Genomic DNA, 27,333 nt, shown 5'->3' with positions numbered 1-27,333 from the left:
TGGCAGCACACCACGCGGATTGTTCAAGGGTCATCCTAGACCGCATTTACTCAGCCCAGTAGGAGCGTTACAGCTGGGATGAGCTAGTCCCATTTAGTGGTACGCCCGGGTGATAATGGTGTGCTCCTCAAGGTTCAAATGACCTAGGCAGTGTGTGGCATCTCCCACATCAAGTGTTAGGCACTGGATTACAGACAGTGCGCCCTGTATCGAATCGGACAGATCCTCCGAGGGGGTATACCTAGGGGGCTTCACCAGAGGGAGCTGAGCGTTTGAAAGGAATAAGGGATGCAGGGCAAGTGCTAGAGGGCAGCCGTGCTCATTGTCTCATACGCCTGTTATGGACATTCCTGTGCGCATGGATTTAGTAAAGGGACCGTGCCAGGGTTAAGCATAATCCCCCTCGCCCAATAGCTTAAGCTGGCAAGCGGGGGTAGGAACGGTCTTCTAAAACATGTGAGCTGCTGTCCCAGAGATGGGAGACACAGGTGTCCAGTCACACACGGTCCTAGATGGGCGGCTGCCAGTGGGATCAGCAAATAGGTGGGGCAGCGTGTGCCAGGGTGTCTGAAACTGTCCCGCCCAGAGTGGGACGGTGCTGAGTCATTAATTGAATTTAGAAATTACTGTCTTTCACGTCGTCAATGGTATTCATTAATTCATATTCTAGCCCTAGCACTTGCACTTTAGGAATTGCTGTCTATTCTTTTTTATGTATTAACAATGGAAAATGTGTGATGGAAAGTAGCAGTCTATGTGAATATGAACAACGCCTTGTGGCCTCTTTTATTATGAATTGAGCTTTTTATCTTGGTGAAGATACTTTAAATGTATCTTTTAAAATGTTAGGTTGAATAAGTGATGAATGTATTGTATCATATTTTTAGTAATTTATGTTGCTTTTATGGTGACTTGTATTGCACCGAATAAAGCGGATTTGATGATGATGACTCAGTGGAACTTTGCAGCGTGAGGTGAATAGTGCTTGGCACAACTGCACAGGCATAAGGGCGTTTTTGTTTCATCAGACACTAGCTGATCCAAGCGAACGTCTAGGGCTATTGGGATATAGATGGGGCATCGATAACCAGTAGGGATGTTCTCTTTCATCTAGATTTGCAGGAGGTTCTAGACAGGAGAGTTAGCGGGCAAGACTATAGCTGTTTTGGTGGGGGGCTCGGGCGGTGGCTGTGGCGGAGTTACAGGGCAATCTGGAAGCAAATGGGTACCGAAGGGTACCTCTGCGCTGCACCATAGGGGGTGCCAGAGCCCAGGAGCCTCATGGGAGGTTCCTGGAAAAACGTGTTGGCGCCCCGTTAGTCCTTCGGGCGGTTGTGGGCCTGAACAACTGGGGGCTTGCCTTGCTACGCTCTGCCCTGAAAGGGGCGTGAGTAATAAAGGGACCGTGATCCGGAAAGAGGATCACCGAAGGGGCAGCACAAATGGGGTTCGCCCCAGTGCTGCTTGGCTCATCAGGCAGGCAGGCGGCCCAGTTGGTTGCCTGCCCTTGGATCGCCCGTAAGATAACCCACCATTTTACATAACGGTGTATGTAATAAACCTGCAGCAGTTTTTACCCAAACAAAAATTGTGTGGTGTGTTTTATTTATGCGTAGAACATGCATGCTTTGTGGTGGGGTGGGGAGTGTTGCCTACTGCTGGTGCTATGTTTTTTATCTCCCAGCATTTTACACTGTTTAGAGGCAGACTTTTGGCCCCGTCTTTCAGTTTCCAGAATGTCTTTTTACATAATTAAATGTGTTCTGAACTGAGGGGCATGAATTGCAAAAGGAGTTATCGGAACTGAACTCATTTATTAATGTTTTCCGGAAACAGAATAATTTTAAACCAGATTAGAATGTACAATAGTGCATTAGTGAAATTTGAAGATTCCACACAATGCGCAACCTTATAAAACAGAAATGATTACGTTCTGGGTGACTATGCCTTCAAGTGATCCACTTTCTTTTTATTTGCCATTCTGGATAGTCACAGAAGTTGCTCCGGGCCCTTGGTTATGCACAATATTTAAAATGGCGGGAACCACTCTGATAAAATTCCCTTTTCAGAGCAGTTACTGCCACCACATCAAATCACCTTAGTTCCACACACAATAAGAGAATTGTAGATTGGGATAATTTTTTAGTTAAAGGCTTACACAGTGTCATCATACAAACTGAAAATGTTTGTAGCAACTGGTTGCATGCGACCAGTGCTTCATTTGCAAAAAAACCCCAAAAAAGGCTGGTCCAAAGTTTTCTTATCCAGTGGCGGCTCCTTCATAGGGGTGTCAATGATTTCTCGGGGGGGGCCCGAACCCACCGTAGGTGGTTCAGGCCCGCTCGCTCGCCGCAGTGTAGTACAACAATTGTTTTATGCCTGACCACTTTCAAATGTTACCAGCCGCCACTGCATATAAGTACGAGCAAAGGTCTAAGGAAGACATAGCCACACAGTGCCGACTATGCGGGGGAGATTGGGAAATATTGGTTCATGTACTATGTATCTGTGAGAAACTGCAAACCCCGAGAATTTACTGGCTTCGCCCTATCTGGCGTATCTTAAACGTGCAGACCTGTCAAGAAGCTTTGGTAGAGTGTATGAAAGGCGACTCAGTGCAATTGGCCGGATGCTTCATGAAGTTCATGGCAGCACTAAAATCCATGATGAACTTTGATAACTGTATAGAATTATAATCATTTCAAGCACAATGCCAAGCCAACCGTTGTATATCACTGTAACGAGATCGACAGAGCTCACAACAAAGATCGGGAAAGTGACCCTCTATCTTCGTTACAGAATCGGGACTGGCCCTTTGATGAAGACGCGGACTCTGAGGAGGCGGAGTTTGCCCCCGTGACGTCGGCCTATCCTCAACGTCTTTGAAGAGGGACGAGCCGGAAGACGCCAGCGCGAAAGCCGTGAACAACGAAGGAGAGTCGACCCCGAAGCCGGAAGAGAGGAGAAGATGGGAGCACGCCAGGGACGACGGAACGGAACGGAGCAGAGCAGAACCGTCAGGAGAAGGGCCAGGAGGCCGAGTACCCCGCGCATCGCCCAGCCACACTTCAGGAGAAGTGTGGCTACCCCAGGTACGCAGGAGGATCCGGGGGCTTTTCTCTTTTCAGGGTGGGAGCGGGTGAATTGCGGAAGGGCTATCCCGGGGGTGAGGAGCATGACTGCCTATGGTTGTTTCGCCTTAGGGAAATAAGGTTACGACATACCACTCTTGGTGACGGTACCTGGTGATCTGGCAATTCCCGCACTCCCTTCCCTAGACATAAGTAGACTCCGTGAGCGACCACCTAAAGCCCTGTTCTCTTTTGTTTTGTTTATTTCTTCACCTCCACTGCCATCCGGGAGGAATACCGGAGACCGCCGAGAAGACGAGGAGTAAGGAGAAAAACCTGCAAGAAGGAACGACCCGGACAGGGGCTAACTGGACTACTGCACACTGTTTTCTTTCGCTTTAATAAACCGACTACGTAAACTCACTCCCTTGTATTGGCTCCTTCCCTTCTTGTCCACTCTACTGGGTGACAAGTGGCGAGCCAGATAGGAGTCCTCCGTTAAGTCCAAAATGGAGAACCTGCTAAATCAAATGAGGGAAGGGCAAGCCAAACTTGAATGGGCTGTCGAACAGTCCACAAATCAAGCAGACCAAGACAGAACAACCTTCTCCAGCGCCATCCAGACGCAAGCCGACAGCCTATCGAAAATGGCTGAAGCTCAAGCCCAGTTGCTGGCCACCCTAAGCCAAACGAGGTCCGCAGCTCCCCCAGGCGCGGTGGTTCCACTTCAGAAGTATATCCCAGGAGACGACCCCTTAGCATTCTTTTTGAATTTTGAGAGAGCCGCTAGGGCCAGCGCATGGCCTGGAGAGAGGTGGCCATTCTATTTAGCTCCCCTGCTGACGGGCGAAGCCCAAGCTGCATACCAACTCGCTAATAGAGATGGGACAGGTACTTATGGACACATTAAGCAGTTTGTGTTAGACAGGTTGGGGGTGGATGATGAAAGTCATAGACTGAGGTTCCGCCAGGAAAGGGGTACCCCAGGAGATACGCCAAGGACTCTCTTCTTTAAACTTAAAGACGCTGCTGACAGATGGTTGAAGCCTCTAGAGTCCACAATGGACGATGTTATGAACAAGGTGTATCTAGAACAGTTTCTAGAAGCTTTGCCCTATGGAACCCAAAGGTGGCTCAGGCAACATGCAGGACTGACACTAGAACAAGCCATTGAAATGGCTAATTCATATTCTCGGGCCCAATCACGATATACACCTAAAGAACTAGACAAAACTAACAAAACCACCAACCTTCTGAAACCCGAGAAAAAGAGTTTGAAGGCCCTTCATGACATACCCCCATGAGTCAGAACCCTTAAACCAGAGAGTCCGGTAGCGATGGGGCCACAATGTTATGAGTGCGGCGAGTGGGGACATATATCCCGATACTGTCGAAAAAGAAAAGAAAAGGGAGAGGAAGAACCAATGGATGTAGGGGGAAACATCCTTTACCACGCAACCATTACAACGCGGTATGGTTACATCGTGGTTTTGACAACGCAAGTCGTTACACCGACTTGCACTGGAGGGCGCTCTAGACTAAGGAATAGTGTGAATTACTATTCCAACACCTTCCCTACTGTACGTAGACTGGAGTTGGAATAGTAATTCACACTATTCCTAAATCCAGCGCCCTCCAACGCAAGTCAATGTAATGACTTGCGTTGTCAAGACCGCGATGTAACATACCGCGTTGTGATGGTACGCGTTGTATCATCATACATCCGATGTAGGATATGTGCCCCGAACCATCCTCTATGCTCACGAAACAGGACCCGCATTTTATGTAAGTCTTCTTCTGAATAACACTCCCATTAGGGCACTATTGGATTCAGGGTGTCGACATTCTGTAGTAAGAGAAAACCTGGTCCAGTCCTCATATCTATTGCCAGGGCGCAAGGTTGGGATACGATGTGTACACGGGGACGTCAAAAGTTATCCTGTAGCTAGAGTAACCATCACTACAACACAGGGGGATGAGGTGCAATGTGAGTTGGGAGTTCTGACCGAGCTACCAGAATCCCTTATTATAGGAACCGATAATCCCTGCTTTTCACATCTTATGGCCAAGGCTCTCACAAAGGCAGGGCTTCCCAAAGCAGGATTCTTAATAACCGAACCATGGGCCACCGACACACACTTCAGAACCGCCCAGTTAAATGATGCCAATCTTGTTCCAGCCTGGCAGGACGCTCAGAACAATAAAAACAAAAGGAATCTGAGCTACCCTTGTTTTATTGAGGAAAAAGGACTCCTGTATAGACTAGGGAGTGAAAAGGCACACCCTCAATTGATAGTGCCTACTGAATTTAGGGACCAAATCATGTTTTTCGCTCATGCACACTTATTGGCCGGCCATTCGGGTACGGAAAAGACTACTGAGTCTATTATTCAAAAACTTTTCTGGCCAGGGATATATGCGCAAGTTAAGAAATATTGTCAGGAATGTGGTATCTGCCAGAAACGGAACCCCTATTTACCCCCCTAAGGTTCCTTTGGTACCCATGCCTATTATTGGGAGACCGTTTGACAGGGTAGGAGTAGACATAGTGGGGCCCCTCCCTAAATCAACGCGAGGTTACCAATACGTCATGGTGGTGGTGGACTACGCTACCCGTTATCCGGAAGAGTTTCCATTAAAAGCCGCCACATCAGCAGCGATAGCCCAACATCTAGTGGAGCTTTTCTCCAGAATGGGGTTTCCCAGGGAATTGGTCACAGACCAAGGTACACCCTTTGTCTCCCGATTGATGAAGCAAATCTGTGGATTGTTACACATAAAACATCTTCGTACTTCGGTTTACCACCCTCAAACCGACGGGCTGGTAGAACGTTACAATGGTACTATAAAGACAACCCTAAGGAAACTCCTAACTGGGGATGGGAAACAATGGGATCAACTCCTTCCCTTAACATTGTTTGTGCTACGAAGCCAGGTACAGAGCAGTCTGGGGGCCTCCCCATTCGAGCTCCTGTTCGGTCGGAAACCCCGTACCCTCCTGGAAATCACGAGGGATAGCTGGGAAAAGGAAGGGGCTCAGGATGCCCAGGAATTGCTTGACTATTCTAATCAATTGAAAACCCGACTACATAAACTCAGAATTCTGTCACAGGAAACCCTAGAAAAGGCCCAACAAAAACAAAAAAAAATTTATGACAAGGGAAAGAAATTGAGGCACCTAGATGTGGGTGATTGGGCCCTTGTTCTCCTACCCTCCTCAACCCACAAACTGAGAAAGGAGTGGCAAGGCCCATATCAAATAAAGCGAACTATTGGGAAAACCACTTATGAGGTACAATTGACTCCTTCCAGATCTCAAATATACCAAATCAATATTCTTAAAAAGTGGTTATGTCCTCCTCCCTGCTCTGCCCAGCCTGTAGCCACCGCCATTCCTATCCCTACACCTGTTTCTCACACAGTAGGGAACACTGTTATTAGCCCTGATCTCACAGAAACAATGAGAGAAGAGTTGTTAACAGTCCTTATGGACCACAGCGTGATATTTTCAGATCAGCCAGGTCGAACCACCTTGGCTGTCCATTCTATTCCCACTGTAGAAGGAGTAGTAATAAAACAAAAACCGTACCGAGTACCCGAAGCCCGCCGTTTGACTATGAAAAAGGAAGTCGAACAGATGTTAAAGGCAGGTATTATAGTACCCTCAACGAGTAACTGGTCCTCTCCGGTTGTTCTAGTCCCGAAACCGGACGGCACAACCAGATTTTGCATAGACTTCAGGGCAGTCAACAGGGTGTCAAAACAAGACGGGTACCCCCTACCAAGGGTAGACGAGCTAATGGAACGCCTTGGTGAGGCCCGCTACATAACAACAATCGACCTCACCAAGGGATATTGGCAAGTTCCCCTTAATCAGAAAGACCAGGAAAAGACCGCCTTCATAACACCAGACGGTCTTTTCCAATTTACCGTCCTGCCTTTCGGGTTACACGGAGCCCCAGCAACCTTTCAACGTCTCATGAATACTGTCCTGGCCCCCCACCACAAATATGCCTCAGCATATTTAGACGATATAGTAATTTTTAGTCCTAGTTGGTCTGAACACCTACACCATCTAAAACAGGTCCTCACGGCTTTGCAAAACGCAAACTTGCACATCAACGCAAAAAAATCAAGAATAGCCTTTACACAGGTGAAATACCTAGGATACATTTTAGGCGACGGTCACATAACACCTCAACAAGAAAAAGTGAGAGCCATCCAGTCCCAACCCTTCCCCGCCACTAGAAGGGATCTAAGAGCCTTTTTGGGGTTGGTGGGGTGCTATCGGCAGTTCATACCCCATTTTGCCACTCTGTCTGCCCCTCTGACAGATCTCCTAAAGAAAAACACTGCCACGTCCACTCATCTGAAGAATCCGTCTCCCGGTGCCTCCACCGCTTTCCAAGCCCTTAAAAACGCTCTAACATCAGCCCCGTGCTAATGACCCCTGATTTCACTAAGCCTTTCTTTTTACAAACAAACAGACGCCTCTGGGGTTGGCCTAGGAGCTGTCCTCTCCCAATTAGATGCGGACCATAAAGAACCGCCCATACTCTTCTTGAGCCGTAAGTTGTATCCCAGAGAAACAGCCTACCCCACGATTGAAAAAGAATGCTTAGCTGTAAAGTGGGGCATTGAGAAGCTTAAATATTATTTGGAGGGCCAACATTTCACGCTTTTCACAGACCATGCTCCCCTCACTTGGTTACACCACAACAAGGGCCGAAACGATCGCATCTTATGCTGGTTTCTCTCTCTCCAGCCTTACAATTTTTCGGTTCAACATCGGAAGGGTTCCGAACAGACCAATGCTGACTTCTTGTCTCGTTATCCTCTTTCTCCCGATCGGAGAAAGCTTAGGGGGGAGATTTGTAACGAGATCGACAGAGCTCACAACAAAGATCGGGAAAGTGACCCTCTATCGTCGTTACAGAATCGGGACTGGCCCTTTAATGAAGACGCGGACTCTGAGGAGGCGGAGTTTGCCCCCGTGACGTCGGCCTTTGTTGACCTATCCCTATCCTCAACGTCTTTGAAGAGGGACGAGCCGGAAGACGCCAGCGCGAAAGCCGTGAACAACGAAGGAGAGTCGACCCCGAAGCCGGAAGAGAGGAGAAGACGGGAGCACGCCAGGGACGACGGAACGGACACCGGGAGCAGAGCAGAACCGTCAGGAGAAGGGCCAGGAGGCCGAGTACCCCGCGCATCGCCCAGCCACACTTCAGGAGAAGTGTGGCTACCCCAGGTACGCAGGAGGATCCGGGGGCTTTTCTCTTTTCAGGGTGGGAGCGGGTGAATTGCGGAAGGGCTATCCCGGGGGTGAGGAGCATGACTGCCTATGGTTGTTTCGCCTTAGGGAAATAAGGTTACGACATACCACTCTTGGTGACGGTACCTGGTGATCTGGCAATTCCCGCACTCCCTTCCCTAGACATAAGTAGACTCCGTGAGCGACCACCTAAAGCCCTGTTCTCTTTTAGTTTGTTTATTTCTTCACCTCCACTGCCACCCGGGAGGAATACCGGAGACCGCCGAGAAGACGAGGAGTAAGGAGGAAAACCTGCAAGAAGGAACGACCCGGACAGGGGCTAACTGGACTACTGCACACTGTTTTCTTTCGCTTTAATAAACCGACTACGTAAACTCACTCCCTTGTATTGGCTGCTTCCCTTCTTGTCCACTCTACTGGGTGACAATCACTCTCCTCCAATGTTGATAAAATGCTGAAAACATTTTTAATCCAAGAGTAACAGGACCATAAATTGTTACAAGTTTTTTTATACAGAGTTGGTAAGCATGTGCTCCCCACATGATTTTAACCAATCGACTGCAGTGATTTTAAGTAATTGTGCAATAAAAATAATCTTATCTAATCTTATGTGGACAAAACGTTTCAGGGGCTTAAGCACGAACTACCCCAAATAGCCGAAAAAAGGCTTAGCATGGGGGGATGAGGGGGAGGCCTAGCAGCGAAGGAGTTAAAACAATTAATGTCTTTTTCCTCTCTCACTATTCCTCCCAAACTAACTCTGTCATTTCATATGAGAAAGAAAAAATGTAAATAAACATTTGAGCAGCCCAAGATAAAATAAAATATAACTGCCTTTCTTTGGTTAAATACTTAGCTTCCTTTATTGTTTTGTCTCTTACTCAGGCTGAAACTCCAGTTTATACTCAAGAGAACTCTTAGTTTGCAAATTGATTGATATAAAAGTTGTAGTATGTTTAGCTACACTGATGGGCAAAGCATTTTAATAAACAGAAATATTTAACTTGTGTATTAGAATGATCTACAGAGCCAATAATTCTCATGGCCAACACATGTGACTCACCTGGGAAGCGAAGCGCCGCTTGGGAGCATCAAGAACTGTGAAAGACGAGCGTTCAAAATCCTCTGCAGGAAACAGAAGCGACAGTCAGGGAGGTCACAGTGGATAGGAATGCGCTTCCAAGAGACTTCAGCCACCAGCAGACAAGGGTTGTCTCATCACAACCAGATCATTCTCTCATCACCAGCCGTTCAGCCATCTCTAAGGAGTCAAAGGGCGCTTTCTCCTCCTGTCAACAGACAGAAATGTTCAGTCATTCAGCAGACTAAGGGACCCTTGGAGATCATCTCTAGCTACTGGCAAATGGGATCCTGCTCAGACTGATCAAGGGATCCTTGCCCCTAGTCAGTAAAATAGTACAAAGCCAGAGGAGCCCTAAGGATAATGATTCCAACCAAGACTGTAACTCCAGACCAACACATACTGAAAAATAGTTTAGGTTTCAAGACTGCTCAAAAAATAAATGTATTCCATATAAAACTATAGTAGAGGTCGGAGCTTGCCCAGCTCAAAGATGTCCGCATATATGACCGAGACTCGGGCGCAGGTCTGGCCTCAGACCTACTCTCTGCAGTCGAAGACCTGATTCAGGGCAAGAAATGGAGGGAGTCCAAAGCACCAGGCCAGCAGTGGCCATACAATGGGTCCAGGCAACCTTGGGACCAACAGCTGCCACACAATAATAGAGAGGTGCGAGCTCTGGGCCCGGCAAGATGGCGGGGATCTGCCATATGGCGTTGCCATGAACTATAGAGGGAATGCGCTACCCTAGGGGCCAGACGGGTTCCTTCCACCTGCAGGAGATCTCACTGCTATGCTCAACTTGAAGAGACCATTTGGCTCAAAATAAAAAAAATCTAAAGACCAAGAAAGATGTTCTTCCCATCAGTCTGCAGCCTCCTGTTCCTGGAGTGACATTTATGATCAACCAGGGAAGGGGCGCATCTCTTACAGGTGGAGACTTTACATGACTTGCAGGTGAGTTAAACAGAGACTTCAGTCTCTGGAACAGGCATTTCACAACATTAAATGCAGTGTGACTGCTACAGTGGAGGATTCGTTTCACTGTAAGCTCTGCAGACTTCACAGAGATTCCAAGACTTTGGGGGAGATTTACTAAGCGTTTGCATCACAAAAGTGACGCAAAACGACACAGAATCTTTTTTTGTAATTTACTTTCCAGCGCTAAACTTGTTTAGTGCTTCAAATAACGTAAAAGTAATGCAAAACAGTGCATTGCGCTGCTTCGCGTTACTTTACGCCATTGGGGCATACCAAGGGTGGTGCATGGGCGTTCCCATGCACACACATCCAAGGGTTCTCACGCTAAACCCAATTTACTAAAAAACAGCAGATTGGGTTTAGCGTGAGAAAACTGCGCCCTTTTCAACTAGGTGCAAGGAAGAAAAAAAGCTTTTATTTCTCCTTCCTTTTCCGACTTTGCATGCATGCTGCACTGTGTAGCACGCATAAAAAGTGGGAAAAGCTTTCCCTTGCGTCTAGCATAGTTTTTTTGTACAGGAAGGATACCGTTCCTGTACAAAACCTATGCTAGACTCATGTACCCACCCTAGCGCTGCAGTGCTAAGGTGTGTGCAGGGCCGCTGTAATCAGCGCCAACACAAGGTAAAGGAGAGGAGCTTGCCGAGCTCAAAGATGGCTGCATATATGACCGAGACTCGGGCACAGGTCTGGCCTCAAACCTACTCTCTGCAGTCGATGACCTGATGCAGGACAGGAAATGAAGGCTGTCCAAAGCACTGGGCTTGCAGCGGCGATACAATGGGACCAGGTAACCTTGGGCCCAACAGCTGCGCTGCGCTGCATGACTTTTGTGCTCACGTCATTGGTGCATGTGAAGTATAAAGTGGAATTTTTGAAAAAAAGAGAACAGAGCCACTCGGGTGTCCCAGTCCTTCCTGAAGGCAGTGATTGGAAGGCAGGTTTCAGCATTTTATAATGATGGTAGTTCTTGTTGGAACCTGGGACTCCTGATTTTGAGGGAGACTTACGTCACTGCACAACTTTTGATGGAACTGGAAGATAGCAGACAAAAGGAGCTAATCACTAAATTTGTGGGAAAGAAGAGGGTCTTCATGCGGGGCGTCTTCAGAAAATAAATTTCCCCCAATCTGAGTTTGGCTAATTAAAATCATCGGCAAGGTATCCGTGTTCTAGATCCTGAGGCTACCAAGAGATTTCTTGCATTAGTGAAGGAGCGGTGTGGTGGCTCGAAATAGAGATCCACCCTGAAATGCCTGAGATCAACTGGATTTGTCCTACTGATCTCCAGTGGGATATGGACTGAACCCTTCTTAAGTGAAGGCCAGCGATGTTATGTTGATTTCTATAGCGCACTAATCACCCGCGAGGAGATACAGTCTATATTTTGTATTATCACACTGCACCATGTTAAGCGGTTCATAAAGGTTGATGACATGGACGTCAGTTAATTAGACTTTGTGTTTTTTGTCTTCGCCTCTAATCCCGAAAATTAACCAGAATGATTTTATGGTAGGACAGAGGTGCAATACCTATTAGACAAGCAAGATGACAAATGTTTAAATTAGTTTCCAGTGAGATCTCAGGGAAAAGAGCTGCTCTCTGCACTATAGATGTTTTTAATATCTTAACTGTATATCGTGTGTGTCTGATCTGTGGTGAATAACTGCGATTTAAACCTAAAACTATGGCCCTCAACACAATGGGGTGGAATGGGCATCTGAAGTAAAGTGCTCAGAAAGTGTCAAAATATTCAAGATGCACATCTTAGTTACAGGATTGAGCCTACATGAAATATGTGTTGGCTTACACAACAGCTACAGAGAATAGAATGCTAGCCTAGAGTAAGTTGACATTTTGGTCCTTGTAGATCCAAATAAAGTTTTTAGTAATATAACCCACTATTCTGTAACATAAACAGGAGAGTTTGATGAGAAACTACAGAGCACAAACCAAGCCATGGTAAATAAATAATGAAATAATAAATTATAATGAGTCGTGAATTATAAGACCATTCATTATTGAATACATTACTGAAGTTTCCTTCATCTTTTAGGAACTTCTCTCAAACTTGTATACCTAGTTAAGTCGCCAGTCCCACACCGTGAACGACTCAGTCATCTATGAACGTGGTCATGCATGGACTGGCTTACCAGTTAGTAGAGGTCTGGCAGGGAGATCTAGAAGCACGCCTGTTATGTCAGCACATATTACTGACCGTCTTTAAATAACATGTGTATAATAAATAGGATTCTGTAACCACTGTATATTTGCATGTCTCCAAATTTCTTTATAATCTGAGACTTGTGACACACCCAGTCTCCGAATATAAAGATAAGACATCAGAACTCGACTATTAGAAGTTATTACACAATGCCTGCTGCCAGCAGCCTGGTAACAGGCAGGTGAGGTCACAGCACATAATTGAAGCAGCTGTTTAGCAACCTAAACTGAACAGCTGCTTTTCTTTCTTTTGATCTGTTTTTCAAGCTTACAATGTCAAACACAGAGAAAATGGTTATTTTTGGTTCTCCTTAGATAGTTTGGGAAGAGCTAGGATATTTCTGCCTGTTTATACACATTCTGAGCTACTGCAACTTTTCATTTATTTTTAAAAAAACTGACTTTTATTGAGCTGTTCCTAATATCCGTGTGCAAAAAATATCTACCAGGATTTTGATGAGCTTAATTTTGCACTAGAGGTTTTATTTTTATCCTTTATGTTTACAAACATGCTTGCTCTTTCATATGAAAGAGCTACGCACCAACATTTTAAGTGGTTCGTGGGAAAGGTGATGGTGTGATCATGTATTATATGGGATAAAGTACACCCAGGTGTACATGATAAGGATATCGCAAATCACCTCTGAGTTCCATAACCTTATAAAGGAACTCCGTCATTGGCCTTATTCTTCTACATGGTTATGGAACTCCTGGGTGACTTCCGATATCCTTATAATGTACGGCAGTGGGTACTTTATCTCTTATATAATTAATGTACTGACAGCATCTGAACCCTGTACTTCACACCACACTTTTACTCTCATTTTATAACTATCATTGTATGTGGAATAAATGCATGTTTTGGGCACGTTTAGAGACTTTTTGTTTTGCGAAGCAGTGTTTGAGGGTTTGACACTCTGGGATTAACAATGAAGCTCCCAATATCGCCTTGATATTTTAGGTCATTGTCCAAGCCTGTGTATGGAATTTATTCAGCACCAGATAGTCTTGTAAAGCTATGGGGTTATCGTTCCCCTGATAAAAATTTGTTCTATCCCTATTGGTCACCATGGCTTTCTTTGTGCGCAGTATATTTTTCACCAACCAATCCGGTCTATGTCGCAGGATTGTGGGTAATATTACTATATATGTATCCCATATGTATGATGCCCACCGTCCTCTTTTATAAGGATAAAAATGTTAACTTGCCAATGGCTAGCTAAGTATACAAGTGCGCACAGTCATTCTGAGAGCCACCTGCTATACAATATGTGCTCATTTCTGTAAATAACAATTGTATAAAGAATATACTGTCTAGGCGCAGTACTTCTCTTCAAGCTTTTACTTCTTTGTTTGGTTGTCAGTACTCTAATTGTATGTGGAATAAATGCATGTTTTGAGCACTCTTCAAGACTTTTTGTTTAGTGAACCCAACATTTTACAATATAATTGTAAAGGAGATGGAGTGAATGTGAGGGATTTCTCTAAATCAGCTGAACTTGCTTGCAGTCATTATCCCTAGGGATCCTTTGTTCCCGGTTGTAATGATGGACAGATTCCGGAGCGGGTATGGGGTTCCCCTATCATTCTAACTGTGCTAATCAATCCATCGTAACCGAGTCAAAAGCCATCTCCGCATGTTTCCACGGTCCCCAGCAGTCAGCTGCTAGTCAGATATGGTGACCCTGAGAAGTCCTTCCCACCCCGGCCAGTAATCACTGAGCCAAGAGATGAGTTTCCACTGCATGTCCCAGACAAATTAGCTCTTAGTGTCAACTAACCACAACCCAGGCACTAGTAAGAAACAACCAATTAAGAATTCGCAGTTGCCATCCCTTTGTCAAACAGGTCTTCACCATGTCCACCACCTCATGTCACAGGATCTTGGATACTGACCAATGAGGGCAGCCGATCCGTCCTAACTGTACCTGACAACTTCCTACCCCAGAAAAGAGCTATAAAACCTGCGCCCACCCGCTCTACATCTCCTCTCGCCTCCTCCCCATTATGGATCTCTAATTTGCCTCTCCCATGGATTGTTGCATTTCAGCAATATCTGTCATGATTTTTCCACTGCTCCCTCTGCAGTGGACATGATGTTGGCTTCTCTTGCTACCTCCATCTTTCTCAGCTTCAGCGCTCCCACTCTCACCTCTTCTCCCTGAGCGCGCCTCATGGGGAGAAAGAGGATCAGTCCACGAGCATTAGAAGACAACCTATGCAATATTGAGGTAGAGAAACACCCTCTGCTGTGCTCCCTGGTTTACAGCCATCCTGCGCTGTAGGTTGGCTACGGATACCACGTTTGTATGAGGGCAAGAGGGCCCTTGTGATATAAGGGCTAAGACACTATGCGTGTAGGAAGCGTGAGGGACATAACCTGCTGTATGACGGTTAACAGATTACCTTTTCTGTGGAGGGAGGGTTAAGAGACACTTCTGTATGGTAATCTCTTCTATGTATGTACTGCGAGACATCATGTGATGTAAGAGGGTTGCAATCTATTATGTGCTGTGGTAGATCGAATGTTCTGTAAAAGGAATTTCTGTGGGTTTTGAGGTATGTCCCGTGTTTTTTGTTGTAGCAGTGCGCTGCTGTGCAATAATGTATGAGGAGATTGCGTAGGTGGGTTGCACTGTGCAGCCAGGTGGAATTAAAGTAATTGGAATAGCCCAATCTGCTCAAAATGGTGTTTGCTGCAGGCTTACCTTTATGTGCGAGGGTGAGTTAATCCACTCTCCTACAGAGAAGCAATAACTGTAGAAGTGGTTTGAGTGTCCTAAGCTTGCAGTGGTTGTTCAAGGACATTTCTTTTGTCTAGTGATATCCGTTTTGTGTAAGGAGGTAGGTGTGATCAGCCTTACCTGGTGCTGCGGGGGATCTGCTTATGCGGTGGTCCTGTGGGGTGGTGGCGTCTTGAGGATTGGAAGTGAGGTGTGCATTTTTGTGGGTACCAGTAGTTACAAAGTTGAAGAGGCTGAAGGGCCAGCCCGGGAGTTCCTACTGAGACGTGAGCTGTGCCATGCAGTGTTTGTTAAGGAAGAGATAGGTATGTCTTGGCTGAGTTCTGCGAGTGTCTGTATATAGGAGGAAACTATATGATGCTGATGGTGAGATGATAGGAAAAGATTTTTTTTAGGAGAACTTAATGAAGATACTGTAGAAAGAGCATTCCAGCACCCGGTGGCATGTCTAAGTACCAATGTGCCTACTTGATAGAAGATAGTGAGGCAAATTGCTTTTAATACTTGCGGATAGTGGTCACTAATACAAATAATCATCGCTCTAAAGTTTCTGTTCATTTCACCTCCCACCACCTGGCTCCTACATCATTTTAGACTTCCTCGGCCTCTACTTTTCTCTTTCTCTTTAGACACACCACCCTCTTTCCTTGGTCTCTCTTCTGCTCTCCTCACTATTGGACTCCTTCTTCAAGGACCACATTACCCTGTCTTACCTTTCGTGCAGCAGGTAGTGGTTCTTGAGTGCTCGTCAGTAAGTTTCCCAGCCAGGGTGTCAGCTTCCATTTGTCGTATGGTGGGCAGGCGCGGGTGGTACATCACCTCTTTCACCCCAGCGAGCATGTGAGTCTTGCACTTGGGCTGTAGTTTTTCCCTGCCTCCCCACTGTCCCCATCGCCCATCCACCTGGTATTCAGCCATCTTTGCAGATCACCCCCAGCGATGGATTCTCCTTTCTCCAGTGACCAGCTGTCCCGATAATATGGTGTTCTGACTCCTGGGCCCTATGAAAAAGAACAACATGTGCTACTGCGAGTTTGAATCATTCAGAGTGCACAGGGCGGCTTCTGTCTACAGGCAAGTTGGCCCTCTCTCACACAGCCTTCATAAGATGTCATCCTCAGGTATGACATCACAATCTGGCTAGGCACAGCTGCACCACCTGGCACAAGCGGAAGAAGAGTCCATCTTGGTCCTCCAAGAGATTTAAAACAAGGTGCTGGGCAGACATTTTGACAACAGCTGAGTGTCTGGAACAAAAGGTGTCTCTTACCAAAGAGAACGGAAAAATGTAGGAAAGAGGTAGAGCGTAAGAGGAGGAAAGAGGAAGGAGTGTGCTGGGACGAAGGTGGTGGAAAAGGGTAGGGGCCTGCATGAGACTGGAGAGAATATGATAATTCAGCAGTAAAATGGAAAATGCCACACCGAACAGTTTACAGTAACATCAAATCTCTATACCAGTCCCCGTTAGGACTCCCCTTTGTTCCCCCGGTCTCGTATTGTCCTTAGACTCGAGCACCACACATTCACAAGTCCATCCACTCTACTAGGGTGAGACAACAGAGTCATGTCCATTTCAATAATGCTATATTGATTTTTAGAATCACTTTAGGAACTTTGGTTTGAAATTTATTTTTGAGCACACCAGTTTTTGAATATGTGACATTTGGCCTGGAATACCCTTGAATAAAGACTTATGCAAAATAGCTGCTGTCAGAAGAAGGGGTGATGTTATTAAATCAGGGAATCAAGTCTAAACAATTAAGGGAAACGTACAAGAGGAAAGGCTTTACAAGGCTTGAGTGTTAACTTTCAAATTCGGAATTGTGTAAGTGAAACCTTTTTGAGAGCTGCTTATGGCTGACATGGTGACACATGCACCAGAGTCGTATAGGAGAGTGCCCTTTTTGCATGCTTACCCCCCATTTTTTGCCTGAATCTGAAGCTCTTTGACAAAATGTGCACTGGGTTCCTGCTAACCAGGTTTCCTAGTGCTTGTGTTCTTAACCAAAACTGTGCCTTTGTTTCCGCAATTGGCACACCTCTGGCCTACATATACGCCCATTGTAAAAGGTACCAGTGGTACTACGGGCCTTGTAACCAGAGAGGGCCTCTAAGGGCTGCAGCATGTATTATGCCACCCTAAGAGACCCCTCACCAAACACAGGCATACTGCCACTGCAGTCTGCATGTTTTGGTGCAGACAAAAAGTGAAGAGTAGAACTGGCACTCATCCCTGTGTGCCATGCCTGCCAGCACTTCCAGGAGCATAGGTAAGTCACCCCTTCAGCAGGCCTTGCAGCCCTAAGGCAGGGTGCACTATAACTCTTGTGAGGGCATAACTGAATGAGCAGATATGCCCCTGTAGTGTCTAAGTCTATTCTAAGACATTCTAAGGACCTTGTGAAGCCATACGGAGTACATTGGCCAGTAACTTGTCACTACGAGTTCCAAACCGCCATGATGGCTTCACAGAGTCCCAAGATGTTTGATACCAAACATCTCAGAAAGATGAGTCCACACTGATGCCAGTGTTTGATTCATTAATAAATGCACTCAGTGGACACCTCAGAGGTGCCCCCTGAAAACCTACCAAACTACTAGTGTGTGCCTGACTGGTGTGCACCAGTCTGCCACTTCTAGACATGTTTCTGACCCCCTGAGATGGGAGCCTTTTGCCCTTGTGAGTGAGAAAAAACGCCTGCACTGGGTGGAAGTGCCTCACACCTACTCTAAGCAAAAGACACACAATTGATGGACGGAATTCAGAACAAATCACAACATTCACCCCCAGTCAAGAGATCTGGGTTAAATCCATCATTCTTTTGTTCACCATGCCACCCCAGTTTAGACCTGGCCATATGCAAATCAGTCTTGTCCCTGTGCCTCGTGGGAACAGTCCAGCCCGAACTGCTAAGCCAGGTCCTCTCTGGACCGGAAACAAGCATCCTAGGATCGGTTTCGTGGTTTCACCGCTCTTCAGCCAGGATAGCTTGAATCCAGTGGCACAGTGAGCCCCGGACCCACGTCTGGGCATACCCGGCACACTTATGGCGAGGAAGCAAAAGACACACAATTGAGGGATAGAATGCAGAACATATCAAAATATTCACGCCCAGTCAAGAAATCTGGGTTAAATCCATCATTATTTTGCTCACCATGCCACTCCAGTTTAGACCTGGCCATATGCAAATCAGTCTTGACCCTGTCCCACATGGGAACAGTCCAGCCCGAACTGCTAAGCAAGGTCCTCTCTGGACCGCAAAAAAGCATCTTAGGACCAGTTTCGGGGTTTTAGCCCTCTTCAGCCAGGATAGCTTGAATCCAGTGGCACAGTGAGCCCGGGACCCATGTCTGAGCCCGGGACCCACGTCTGGGCATACCCGGCGCACTTAGGGCGAGGAAGCAACAGACGCACAATTGATGGACGGAATGCAGAACAAATCAAAACATTCCCCCCCAGTCAAGAGATCTAGGTTAAATTCAACAGTTTGGGCTGGACTGTTCCCATTGGGCGCAGGGTCAAGACTGATTTGCGTATGGCTGGGTCCAAACTGGAATGGAATGGGGAGCAAAAAAAACGATGGATTTAGGGCCAGATCTCTGTACTGGGGTGAATGTAGGACATTGTTCTGCATTCTGTCCATCAATTGTTCTTTTTGCATTTGTCACTCCGAGTGGGACGGGTATGCCCAGATGTGGGTCCCGTGCACTCCATGCCACTGGAGTCAAGCTATCCTGGCTGATGAGGGCTGAAAGCCCGAAACCGGTCCTAGGATGCTTGTTTCCAGTCCAGGGAGGACCTGGCTTAGCAGTTCAGGCTGGACTGTTCCCATTGGGCGCAGGGTCAAGACTGATTTGCATATGTCTGGGTCCAAACTGGAATGGCATGGTGAGCAAAAAAAACGATGGATTTAGGCCCAGATCTCTGGACTGGTGTGAATGTATGACATTGTTCTGCATTCTGTCCATCAAATTTTGCATGTCACACCTACTCCAAAGCACAAACAGCATTGAACGACGGTGAGCCTCAAAGTCTCCCTGCCCTTTGTTATGCTGACCAGAGCCTCTCCAGCTAGTGGAGATGTCTGCCACCCTGACCAAGCCCCACTTTTTGGTGGCAAGGTCGGCTGGAAAATTAGTGAAGGGAAGAGGTGTGTCCCTTCTCAGTCAGGAACACCCCTAAGGCATCCTGAGCTGAAGAGACCCCTGCTTTGAGAATCCTCCATATTGTTTTGGAGGATTCTAGCCAATAGGATTAGGGGTATGTCCCCTCCCCAAAGGGAGTGGACATACAAAGTGTGTAGTCACCCTAAAGGCAAGTTGTCAAGAATTCCTGTCATGCGAGGGGAGGAAAACGGTAACCAGCGAAAACGGACTACATCTCCCAGGATGCTTAGCGGTTGAGAGGTTATGTAAACAGGAGAGCTGTTACATAACTCAAGGAAAACACGCCCTTATGTAAACAGGAGAGCTGTTACATAACTCAAGGAAAACACGCCCTTATGTAAACAGGAGAGCTGTTACATAACTCAAGGAAAACAACGCCCTATAAAGGGAGGAACCGGGAGGTATAACGCTGTCGGATATTGTGTTTACAACCGACGTACCTGCTTAGTGAAGAGCAGTGTTCCGGAGTGGTGCTCCAGTAAGGCAAGAACGGAGGTAGGTCGAGTCGTTACTCCCTGGGCCGTGTCTTGCCCCATCGTCACCTGTGAAGGACCTGGAAGCTCTACCGGATAACCATTGAGCTTCGCTTTTTGACTCGGCTGAGTCAAAGCGCAGTGGCGCTTTTGCTGGTTGGAGTCGTAACTCCCAGCCCGACCAGAGATACAGGGACTGCCAGCTGTAACGCACACCAGGAGGTGTTTGCCGCGTTACAGACTCGGAAGTCCACAGGATCGATCGAGCGGCTGCTCTCGGTTCAGTCTTCTTTGCTTGTGATTGGGGTATCGGTGACGCATCACCAGGAGGTGACTCCGCGTCCCGGTGCAGTCTGAGGAAGAGGTTGAGCGGCGGCTCCCTTCAGGTAGAGACCCCGGCTGGGTGTTTCCCTGACTCCTCGATTCTCCCCAACACTCATCGTGCCCCTCACAGCCTACCGATTGGCATTGTCGGCCATTTCATTTCTGCCCTCTGTTGGCATACGCCGGGATCGGCGTATATGCAGAGGACGGTTAGGACCATCCGTGCTGTGGGCTGGTAACGTACTTAGCCTGGAGGATTCCAGTGACTATAACCTTTGTTTATTCCTTGTATTATTTTTGCCTTCATTAAAATAACTAAACCTTCACAAGTGGTTGCGTTCTCATTATCGTGTCTGTTAAACGATCCTGAGACGTTCAGGGCGTTACAAAATATCCGACCTTAATAACACTAACTGTCTCCCGGTCGATAACAGACATGGCAACACTTGATGATGTGCTGGCTGCTTTAGCGACCGTGCAAATTGAATTGGCTGCCTCCAGGCAAGAAACAGCCGATGTAAAAGCCAGACTGGATGCTATCCAATTGGACCCGCTCACGCCCAGCACCTCCCTCACGAACCAGACCCCTGCGGTAGTAGTGGAAATGCCGGTAGCCGTCCCCTTGGCAACACCAGAGAGGTACAGTGGGGATCCTAACACAGTGCAGGTATTCCTCACACAAGTGGCGCTACATCTATCGTGCAAACCAAGGGCGTTCCCCACGAGTCAGGCTCGTGTGGCTTTCCTTATATCCTATTTGGCTGGAAACGCGGCACAATGGGCCGTACCTCTGGTGAGCAGGGACGACCCCATCTTATGTGATTGGGGTGCTTTTCGCGAGGAATTCCTGAAGGTCTTCGACAGAAGGGCTGACTCGTACACGGCGGACCGTGAAATGCTTGAGTTGAGACAGGGATCCAACGACCTGGTGCAGTATCTCAACGCGTTCCGAAGGCTGGTTGCGGAAACCAAGTGGCCTGTTGCTAAACAGACGGCGCTCTTCCATCACGGGCTGTGCGATGAGCTCAAGGACGCCGTGGCTCATATTGACCCACAACCCAAGACATGTGAGGGCCTTATCAACCTGGTATTACGGCTGGAACATAGGCTAAGTGAAAGAAAGGGGGATCATGGGAGAAAAGGAAAATCCCTTCCATCCTATGTGACAGTGGGAAGTCCTGAAACTTCCACCGCATCCAAGGGAGAACCCATGGACATCGGCGCAATACGAGCGAGCCTCACAGCCACGGAGAAAGAGTCACGCCGTAAACAAGGATTGTGCCTATATTGTGGCAAAAAAGGCCACTACGTACGTGAATGCCCTGCCAAACCGAAGACGTCACGTTATCGGGCCAACCGGTCGGTAACAGCCGTGGTGGACGTACCGGCGGAAAACTAGAGGACTCCCAGACCAAAGAAGGGGCATCTCGGAGTCACTCATCCATCCCTTCACTTTCCAACTCGGTCACTAAGGGACAACGACACCTGTTTCTCACGGTGCACGTGGGAGTGCATGACCAGTGGATACCCGTTGTGGCCATGGTGGATTCAGGGGCCACTGGCATGTTTATGGACCACAACGAGGCATGCAGGCTAGGGCTAGTGCTTCTTCCCAAAGCTGTACCCAAAGACGTCTATGCTGTAGACGGAAGGCGATTGGTGACGGGGCCCATCGGGCAGCACACGGGGGTCCTTCCGATGAGATGTGGGAGGAACCATTTGGAACAAATCGATTTTAACATCATCCGAGCGCTCCAATATGGCGTCATATTGGGATTGCCGTGGCTACAGAAACACAACCCCTCTGTGGATTGGCCAACACATCGCATCGAACTGACGTCACCGTATTGCATCCTGCATTGTGGAATAGGAACGGAATCCCTTGACGCAGATGAGAGCGGGAGTCAGACGGTGGCTACAGCGGCAGAAAAAGATGTGGCTCTCCCCCAGGCTTATCACAGTTTTGAGGATGTATTTGATGAGGTGAAGGCGGAAGTGCTACCACCACATAGACAGTTTGACTGCCAGATCGACCTGGTGCCAGGGGCCAGCGTTCCCAGCGGCAGGCTGTATGCCCTGACGGAGCCTGAAAACGTGCATCTCCGGGGGTACCTGGATAAACTCCTCAAGCTAGGATTCATCCGCCCGTCCAAGTCTCCGGCCGCCTCGCCACTCTTCTTCATCCCGAAGGCTAATGGGGAGCCGAGAGCCTGTGTGGACTTTAGGGCATTGAATGCGATAACCGTAAAGAATCGGTACCCCTTGCCTCTCATCAGTGTACTCCTGGAACAGGTCAAGAAAGCTCGTATCTACACCAAGTTGGATTTGAAAGGGGCATACCATCTGGTGCGCATGAGGGACGGAGACGAGTGGAAGACCGCCTTTAAGACCAGGTTCGGCCTTTTTGAGTACCTCGTCATGCCGTTCGGTCTGTGCAACGCCCCGGCAGCCTTTCAGTACTTTTTGAATGAGGTATTCAGAGAGGAGTTGGATATCTACGTGGTCGTATATATCGACGACATCCTCATCTATTCGTCCAGTGTGGAGGAGCACGTACACCACGTCCAAGCCGTGCTCCAAAAGCTGAGGGAAAACATGCTGTTTTGTAAACTCAGCAAGTGTGACTTCCACGTCACATCCGTGGAATTCCTCGGAGTGATGCTGAGTCCAGAGGGACAGGAGATGGCAGAACGAAAGATCAAGGCGGTGAAAGAATGGCCGGTGCCCCAAAGCGTGAAGGACGTCCAAAGTTTCATTGGCTTCGCCAACTTTTACAGGCGGTTTATAGAAGGATTTTCAGGATTGGTGGCCCCAATCACACAGCTACTGAGGAAGTCCAAGGAGTTTGTCTGGTCCCCTGAAGCGAACAAAGCCTTTGAGGCCCTGAAAAGCGCCTTTGGTAAGGCACCGGTGTTGGCTCACCCCGATCCGGATCTCCCCTACGTAGTGGAAGCGGACGCATCGGATGTGGCGCTGGGGGCTATCTTGTCCCAACGCAACCACGACACAGGGGTGCTTCATCCCGTTGCGTACATGTCCCGCAAACTCAACGACGCCGAACGCAACTACCATATTGCGTAGAAGGAGCTTCTCGCAATCAAGGACGCCTTCACCGAATGGAGGCATTGGTTGATGGGGGCAAGACATGTGGTATCGGTGTACACGGACCATCGGAACCTACAGTTCATGACGGCCACAAGACACCTTTCTCCCAGACAGCTGCGGTGGATGATCTTCTTTGCGGGGTTCAACTTCCGCATCACATATCGGCCGGGGACGGAAAACCGGAAGGCGGACGCCCTGTCCCGTCAATCTGCAGTTAAGGAACCATTGCCTGCGACCGAGCATTCCATCATTTCCCCGAGGATGGTATTGGGGGTTATCCAACCGGATACTTTCCTGAGGGGAATAAAGAGAGGGATCAGGTCATTCGCATGGCGGAGGTGGCTCCTCAGTCACAGAGAATGGCAGCTGAAGGACGGGATACCCCTGAAGGGCAGGTGCCTATTGATACCCACGCCTAGGCTAAGGAAACAAGCATTCATCTGGTGCCATGACTCTCCATGCGCAGGTCATTTGGGCTTTGAAAAAACGGTGGCTAGCATGGGACGGCATTTCTGGTGGCCAACCATGAGAGTGGATGTCAGGAGGTGGGGACAGGAGTGTCCTACGTGTGCTACCATGAAGGCCGACCATGGCCGAACCCAAGGGCTCTTACATCCACTTCCGACCCCGGATAGACCATGGGATAGCATATCACTGGACTTCGTGGTGGGCCTACCGGTAGACCAGGGGATGACGGCAATACTGGTGGTGGTGGATTACTTGACGAAAATGGGGCACTTCATCCCCTGCAAGAGAGTCCCTACGGCCGGGGAATTGGCGTCACTACTCCTAAAGAATGTGGTACGACTGCATGGATTACCTGGGGTGATCGTGTCGGACCGGGGGTCGCAGTTTACTGCGCAATTCTGGAAGACTTGGTGCACTGCGCTGCATGTTAAGACCGCCCTGTCCACCAGCTACCACCCTCAAACGGACGGCCAAACCGAGCGCCTGAACCAAACGCTCAAACAGTATCTGCGATGTTTTGTGGACCAGGGCAGGGAAGAATGGGTCGACTTGCTATGGGTTGCAGAGATAGCCTATAACAACGCCACTCACAGCTCCACACAGTCATCTCCGTTCTATAGCAACTATGGCCAACATCCCAGGTTCTTGCCATTTCTACATCCGTTCAGAGAGGACAGGATTCCCGCCACAGCGGACAGGGTGGCACACATAAAAGACACGTTGATGCGCTCAAGGGCTGTCCTAATAGAGGCCAAGAGAAGATACAAGGCTGCGGCAGACAGGAAGAGAAGGCCCGGGCCACTGTACCGCACTGGAGACTACGTCTGGATATCCACAAGAAACATGAGGTTTCGAAAGAACAGTGTGTTCCATCCCAAGTACATGGGCCCCTATCGAATTACCAAGTGTATGGGTCCCGTGAACGTGAAGGTGTGCTTGCCCCAGTCATTGCGGATACACCCTGTCTTTCATGTATCATTGCTCAAACCAGCACCCTCCAAGCCGTCTGGGACACCTAGGCCGGTATGCGTGGAGTCGGAGGTGGAGTATGAAGTGTCGGGCATACGGGCGTCCAAATGGCGCAGGGGGAAGCTGTGGTACCTGGTTGCGTGGAAAGGCTATGGCCCGGAGGAGCAGTCATGGGAACCGGCTGAAGGGGTTCATGCTCCGCGCTTGGTCTCCTTGTTCCATCGGCGTTTTCCTGCCAGCGCTGGACCCGTGGGGAGCCGCTGAGAGGGAGGATGTACTGTCAAGAATTCCTGTCATGCGAGGGGAGGAAAACGGTAACCAGCGAAAACGGACTACATCTCCCAGGATGCTTAGTGGTTGAGAGGTTATGTAAACAGGAGAGCTGTTACATAACTCAAGGAAAACACGCCCTTATGTAAACAGGAGAGCTGTTACATAACTCAAGGAAAACAACGCCCTATAAAGGGAGGAACCGGGAGGTACAACGCTGTCGGATATTGTGTTTACAACCGACGTACCTGCTTAGTGAAGAGCAGTGTTCCGGAGTGGTGCTCCAGTAAGGCAAGAACGGAGGTAGGTCGAGTCGTTACTCCCTGGGCCGTGTCTTGCCCCATCGTCACCTGTGAAGGACCCGGAAGCTCTACCGGATAACCATTGAGCTTCGCTTTTTGACTCGGCTGAGTCAAAGCGCAGTGGCGCTTTTGCTGGTTGGAGTCGTAACTCCCAGCCCGACCAGAGATACAGGGACTGCCAGCTGTAACGCACACCAGGAGGTGTTTGCCGCGTTACAGACTCGGAAGTCCACAGGATCGATCGAGCGGCTGCTCTCGGTTCAGTCTTCCTTGCTTGTGATTGGGGTATCGGTGACGCATCACCAGGAGGTGACTCCGCGTCCCGGTGCAGTCTGAGGAAGAGGTTGAGCGGCGGCTCCCTTCAGGTAGAGACCCCGGCTGGGTGTTTCCCTGACTCCTCGATTCTCCCCAACACTCATTGTGCCCCTCACAGCCTACCGATTGGCATTGTCGGCCATTTCATTTCTGCCCTCTGTTGGCATACGCCGGGATCGGCGTATATGCAGAGGACGGTTAGGACCATCCGTGCTGTGGGCTGGTAACGTACTTAGCCTGGAGGATTCCAGTGACTATAACCTTTGTTTATTCCTTGTATTATTTTTGCCTTCATTAAAATAACTAAACCTTCACAAGTGGTTGCGTTCTCATTATCGTGTCTGTTAAACGATCCTGAGACGTTCAGGGCGTTACATAAGTAGCCCATTGGCTATACTACCTTTCAGCCCCTGTAACGTCCCTAAATTGAGTATTTAGGGGCACCCCTGAAGATTAATTCTTAGTTCCTGATGACCTACGAAGGAAAAGGACAAAGAAGAGCCGTGCAGCCGAAGAAGACTGAAGACACCCACTGACTTGGCCCTAGCTCTACCAGCCTGTCTGCAGCCCTTGAAAATCCTGGCGAAAATCAACGACTCGCCCGGCAGGCCAGCAGCCTTCAAAAAACATCCGGAAGGACGGCTTCCTTCATGAAGGACCAGAACTCCAGAGAACAGCCACCCTATTCAACAAGAAACTCCAAGAAAGGCCTCTGTGATCTGCGGAACTGCGTAACCACATCTTCGGATCCACCACTGCACCCAACGCCTCTGGCCTGAGTCCAAGTGGCCCACCTGTCCCAGCGATATTTCCCAGTGATGCAGAGCCCGAGTCCACCCTTGGTTGACCCCTCCTGGTCTCTACAACGATGCCTACAGCCTCAACAGGAAGGATCCCCGACCACAACTGGCTCCTGTAAAGCTTTTCTGACATCCAAAGACACCCCTGCACCCGCATCCCCCAGGCCTTGGGGAACCCATGCGACTGTGCCCAGGTGACCCTCAACATCCTAACTTACCTGGCCAGCCACCAGTTTCTTTCGTCCAACTTCCTAGTCCGAGCCTGCAGCCTTTGTTCAAAACGGTCATCCTCCGTTGATTTTATTGAGCACCCGACGCTGTGTTGGCACTGAGCCAGGCTTCCCCTTTACCGCTGACAGAGTAGGTTAGGTGCTGCCTCGTGGCCCCCCCAGTACTGGTCTCAACCCCTGGATGTTGACCTCCAACTCAGCTTTACTTACCTGTAATTGGCACGACTTCGAGTATCCCCCATCTCAATTGGTTAACATTGGGCACACGCCTCCAAATTTGACATCTGCCACAGTGCCGCTGGTGGTGCAGTCTTGCTGCTCACTTGAACCTTGGCCTGCGTTGACCTCAAACTCCCAAGACTGGGTTTGTGATTAAAGTACTTACCTGTGAAATTGCATTCTTGTTTTCCTCCCATAGAATTACATTTCTCAGTTCAAACATTGCACTAGGTGTGTATTTTACTTGACCCGCAAAGTACTGCTATTTCTAAAAACTGTGTTTATCTTGCTGGACTGAAGTCCTGCACTTAATCTTCAT

The 27,333-nt window shown here is 48.4% G+C and overlaps 1 protein-coding gene across 3 annotated transcripts in view; it reads right to left on the bottom strand.

The window, feature by feature from the left end:
• The window catches only part of SPMIP8 (sperm microtubule inner protein 8), a 164,218-nt gene that overhangs the window by 117,381 nt on the left and 19,504 nt on the right, over window positions 1–27,333 (bottom strand). For all 3 annotated transcript variants that reach the window (XM_085636807.1, XM_085636806.1, XM_085636808.1), the window contains exons 2-3: window positions 16,086–16,373; window positions 9,407–9,468 (exon numbers count right to left, since the gene is read on the bottom strand). In XM_085636807.1, coding sequence (XP_085492933.1) covers window positions 9,407–9,468; window positions 16,086–16,290 — 267 coding nt within the window. In that variant the 5' untranslated portion in view covers window positions 16,291–16,373. The remainder of the gene's footprint in view (window positions 1–9,406; window positions 9,469–16,085; window positions 16,374–27,333) is intronic.

Source organism: Triturus cristatus, chromosome 12, assembly GCF_964204655.1.
Source record: "Triturus cristatus chromosome 12, aTriCri1.1, whole genome shotgun sequence".
In the NCBI taxonomy this organism is placed as follows: Eukaryota; Metazoa; Chordata; class Amphibia; order Caudata; family Salamandridae; genus Triturus; species Triturus cristatus.
Note: the sequence above shows the minus strand (reverse complement) of the source record. Positions and strands in the feature narration are given on the sequence as shown.